This window comes from Chiloscyllium plagiosum, chromosome 6 (assembly GCF_004010195.1).
Source record: "Chiloscyllium plagiosum isolate BGI_BamShark_2017 chromosome 6, ASM401019v2, whole genome shotgun sequence".
Taxonomy (NCBI): Eukaryota; Metazoa; Chordata; class Chondrichthyes; order Orectolobiformes; family Hemiscylliidae; genus Chiloscyllium; species Chiloscyllium plagiosum.
In genome coordinates this window covers 1299405-1304313 of record NC_057715.1, presented here as the reverse complement: position 1 = coordinate 1304313, position 4909 = coordinate 1299405, and the positions used below count along the sequence as shown (strand labels likewise).

The 4909-nt window shown below is 46.8% G+C and overlaps 2 protein-coding genes across 5 annotated transcripts in view; one reads left to right on the top strand and one right to left on the bottom strand.

Annotated features, from left to right (window-relative positions):
- Positions 1-4909, bottom strand: part of ercc5 (excision repair cross-complementation group 5) — a 111294-nt gene that overhangs the window by 52638 nt on the left and 53747 nt on the right. The window contains exons 12-13 of the mRNA XM_043692670.1: positions 555-809; positions 345-508 (exon numbers count right to left, since the gene is read on the bottom strand). Of these exons, the coding sequence (XP_043548605.1) occupies positions 345-508; positions 555-809 (419 nt within the window). The remainder of the gene's footprint in view (positions 1-344; positions 509-554; positions 810-4909) is intronic.
- zgc:172121 (uncharacterized protein LOC337599 homolog) overlaps positions 512-4909 on the top strand; it is a 22299-nt gene continuing 17901 nt past the window's right edge. The window contains exon 1 of one of the 4 annotated variants that reach the window (XM_043691151.1): positions 512-755. In XM_043691151.1, the coding sequence (XP_043547086.1) occupies positions 709-755 (47 nt within the window). In that variant the 5' untranslated portion in view covers positions 512-708. The remainder of the gene's footprint in view (positions 756-4909) is intronic. The other 3 variants (XM_043691147.1, XM_043691148.1, XM_043691150.1) reach the window with 3 other exon arrangements.

Sequence of the window (4909 nt, the reverse complement as noted above, 5' to 3'; positions counted from 1 at the left end):
GAAGGGGTCGTCAGAGGGTGGGCGAGAGTCTTGATTGAAGAAGAAGGCACGGAGGCGAAGGCGGCGGGAGAATTGTTCGATGTCGTGCCTTGTGTTGAACTCGTTAATCCGGGAGCGTAGGGGAATGAAGGTGAGGCCTCTGCTCAGGACTGATCTTTTATCCTCAGAGAGGGGTAGATCTGGAGGGATGGTGAACACACGGCAGGGCTGGGAGCTAGGACCTTAGAAGACAAGATAATAACGTGGAGAAAAAAGTAATCAGGAGGTCTCCTTTTAGGGTCACTGACTAAAATGATAGAAGTATAAAAGAGACGAAACCTTACACAGGAAGGTTTACCTGTTACCTCGCACAGGGTCTGATCCTCTCCCTGTGTAAGTCCCGAACCCCTCCAGCCAAAGTAATATTACCGTCAGGACGCGAACTCTTTGGGGGATGTTCAGCACAGCTGGCCACAGGAAGCGCACTTTGCCGGGAGCGGGGCCCAACCATAACCGGGAGGCCGCAATCTCACCCGCATCCCCATCCCACCGAGGGGGGTCGGAACCAAGATCACCGGAAGGAGCCGGCGGAAGACATTCAGCGGGGCACCCCCTGTCAAACGGAGTTGGGAGGTTGTTATTGTCGGGTGTTTATGTCGGGCGGTGTCGGTGTCGGTGACGGTGTCGGGTGAGGGGGGATGGACGGCAGGCCGGAGGTGACCGTTATTGATGGCGGTTTGGCGACCGAGCTGGAGGCGGTCGGCTTCAAACTGCAGGTGACCGCGACGGCGATGGAACGTTCTGGAAAAACTCGGCGGCTCCGTCAGCGTCTGCGGAGAGAAAGCAGAGAGTGAAGGTTTCAGGTCCACAACTGATTGTAGCGAGCATGAGGTTATCCAGTATTTACTGAAGGGATGGGGGGGTGGACCAAGTCAAAAATCACACAACACCAGGGTATAGTCCAACAGGTTTAACTGGAAGCACTAACTTTCAGAGCGCTGCCCCTTCATCAGGTGGTTGTACTGAGGGTGGGCTGCGGATGAAGCCCAGAGAAAGCGAGAGCAGACTGTGGGTAAAGGTCAGTCTGGGAGAATGAATAGAGCTGCTAATGGAGATGGTTAGGTGCCGATAATGGGATGGTAGCCCTTGGGATGACAAGGCTTGGTGTATAGGGTTGGGGTAAATCAGAGGAGGTGGTGTCCGGGCCCTAAGTATTGAACTCGATATTGAGTCCTGAAGTTAAAAATCACACCGCTAGGTTTATTTGGACGCGCTAGCTTTCAGAGCGCACTGAAAACTAGTGCTTCTGAGCCAACTTGTTGGAATCTAACCTGGTGTTGTGTGTTTTTTTAAAACTTTGTTCACCCCAATCCAACATCGGTTCCTCCACATCATCGAGACCCGAAAGCTGCAGGTTTCCCGAGTGGAAAATGAGATGTTGTTCTTCCAGCTTTGCTGGAGCACTGCAGCCAGTCCAAGACAGAGATGTTGACCAGGGAAACATGATGGTATGTTAAAGTGGCAGACAATAAGAAGCTCAAGGGCATTGTTGCACACAGAATGTAGGTGTTTCACAAAGTGGTCACCCCCTAGTCTGCGTTTCATCTCCCCAATATAGAGGAGACCACATTGTGAGCAGCGGATGCAATAGACTAGATTGAGTGAAGTGCAGGTAAATCGCTGCTTCATCTGAAAGTTACGTCCAAAATCTTGTTTAGTGAGAAGGGAGGAAGTGAATAAACAGGTGTTATACCTTCTGTGAATTGCATGGGAAGGTGCTGTGGGCTTTTGGGGAGGTGTTGGGATTGGAGAAGGAGTGGACCAGAGTTTATCACAGGGAACTTGGGAGGGGAATGTGTGTCTGGGCTGCTGTTGGAGGTGGTGGAAATGGTGGCTCATAATCCTTTTGCAGGAGGATGCTGGTTGGTGAGGGTGATTGAGACTGTCGCTGTTCTGGGAAGGAGGAGTGAGGGCTGAAAGTGTAGGAGATAGGGCCTTCAGCTGTATCTGACCCATCAACCACACTGGTGGGGAATCCTTGGTTGAGGAAGAAGTGGACATATCAGAGGCTCCCAGTTGAAGTTGACACCATTGGTACAGATGTGATGGAATGGAGTCTTTACAGGAAGCAGGAGAGAGACACTGGGGAGATGAAGCGTAGTCTGGGTGACTGCTTTGCACAGCACCCAAGTTCTGTCTGCAAAAATTACTCTGACCTTACAGGTGCCTGCGATTTCAACACTACTATGTTCTCAGGCCAACATCTGGTTTGGATTTGCTGCAGTGTCAATGAAGCTCAGCACAAGCTGGAAGAACAACATTGTATTTCCTGCTTGGGAACCTGCAGCCTTCTGGATTCTTATCAAATTCAATAATTTTAGGGCCTGAGCACATCCACATTGTCCTTACCCAATCCCCACACACCAGACCCTGACATCACATGGGCTGCTATCACAAACAGCCCAATAAACTAATGGCCCCCACTAGCCGCCATTCATTCTCCCAGGCTGACTTTTACCGACTCTTTGACTGCCCAACTTTTTTCTTTCTGGGCTCCATCCTAATTACATATACTCCTTCCTCCTTCCCCCACCCTTTCAGTTGTAGCAATTGCTACAAAACCTCATCAAGGGTAACTAGGGACAGGTAATACATGCTGGCTAGCTAGTGACACCCACATCCCACAAATTAATAAAAAACTCTGATTCTACCCCCTTGATGTAACTTGATGTCTGCCCATGGTTATCTTTGAGCTCTTATAAACACTTGCATCTGAATAACTATTCCAACTGGATTCCCAGAGACTGAAGAAACAGTCATTTACAGTGACTCTGTGTTGAAGCAAACTTGCCTTTGATCACTTCAACTGAAAATGTTTCGGGAAAGCATGTCCCAGCCATTGGCTATGTCCCAAAGATTGCCCTATATGATTGTGGTTGTAAGTTTTCTGGCTGAGTTGGTAGATTTGTTCTCGGACGTTTCATCACCATGCGAGGTGACGTCATCAGTGAGCCTCTGATGAAGTGCTGGTGTTCTGTCCTGCTTGCTATTTATCTGTCTTGGTCTGTTGTGGTGGGTGATATCACGCCTGGTTCTTTGTCTGAGAGGTTAGTAAATGGGTCCAAATCAATATGTTTGTTAATGGAGTTCCGGTTTGAATGCCAAGCCTTTAGAAATTTCTGTGTGTGTCTTTGTTTAGCCTGTCCCAGGATGAAGGTATTGTCCCAGTTGAACTGGTGTCCCTGCGTGTGGATACTAGTGATAGTTGGTCATGTCTTTTGGTGGCTAGCTGGTGCTCAAGCAGGAAAGTAGCCACTAGGATATATGAGCACCAACTAACCACCAAAAGATATGACCAACTGTCACTAGTATCCTTACAAACAGACGAAGAGAGACACCAGTTCGACTGGGACAGGCTAAACAAAGACATGCATGGGAATTCCTAGAGGCCTGGCATTCAAATCGGAACTCCATTAACAAACATATCGATTTGGACCCCATTTATCAACCCCTCAGGCAAAGAACCAGAAGTGACATTACCCACCACAACAGACTGACAGAAAATAGCAAGCTGGACAGAACATCAGCACTTCATTGAAGGCTCAGTGATGATGTTACCTAACATGGTGATGAAATTTCTGAGAACAAATCTCCCAGCTCAGCCAGCAAGCTTACAACCTGAGCTGCAAATCTCCAAGATCGCAAACTATCCTATGTATTATACCTTCTAGCTTTCTCAATGACTCAGGGTTGACTCAGTCCATCTCCAAGTCATCAATCTGAGCATCTGCATGGGACAAGCCAACCACCTGCAGTGGTTGCGGTTACTGGATTTACTCTTAATTTCCCAACAGCTGTTAGAAGTAGGTTGAGATTTTAGCATTACAGAATTCCATTAATTAATTCCCATTGACCACAGAATTCATTGAACGAGCCAGGAAAGACTATCTCAGGCAAAACCCCTGCACCTGTGCAGTCTGGTGACATTTTTTAATTCATTCTTTGGATTCTGGTATCATTGACTGCACAAGCTTTTACTGCATAGTGCCCTTGGACTGCCTTCCATTTGGTAGCTAGACTCCCACAATGCCATTAGGGATTTAATGAAATTTTTAAAATGATATTTTGTTGGTGGTAGTTCAAAGAAGGCTTGTGAGGATGATTCAAGATGTGGATGGATTGTCTTATAAGCAAACGTTAAACAGATTTGGACTTTATTTCAGAGAATGAAGAAGAATGAGAGCTGGTCTCATTGAAACATACAAGATTCTTAAGGGACTTGACAGAATAAATGCTGAGAGAATTTTCCCCCTTATGGGAGAGTCTGGAACCGGAATTCTCAATTAATAAGTTAATCAATTTAAGACTGAGGGTTGAGAGTCTTTGTAACACCTTGCCACAGAGAGTGTTGTGTGTAATAAAGACTGAGAATGATTCTTGATCATTCGGGGAATCAAGAGTTATGGGGAAGAGGCAAGAAAGTGAAGGTGGAGAGTGTTGAATCGGAACCATGATCCCATTGAATGGTGAAACAGGCTCGTGGAGCCAAACAACCGACATCTGTTCTTATTTCGTATGGTCTCATTGAATAAAGGGAACTATGGAGCTATGAGGGAGGAGCTGGCCAAAGTTCAGTGGTGCAATACCTTAGCAGGGATGACCGTGGAGGAACAATGGCGGATATTTCTGTGTATAATGCAGAAGTTGCAGGATCAGTTCATTCCTAAAAGGAAGAAAGATCCCAGGAGGAGGCATGGGCGGCCGTGGCTGACGAGGGAAGTTAAGAAACATATAAAGTTAAAAGAGAAAAAGTATAACATAGCAAAGATAAGTGGGAAAACTGAGGACTTGGAAGCTTTAAAGAGCAACAGAGGATTACTAAGAAGGAAATACGCAGAGAAAAAATAAGGTACGAAGGTAAACTGGCCAA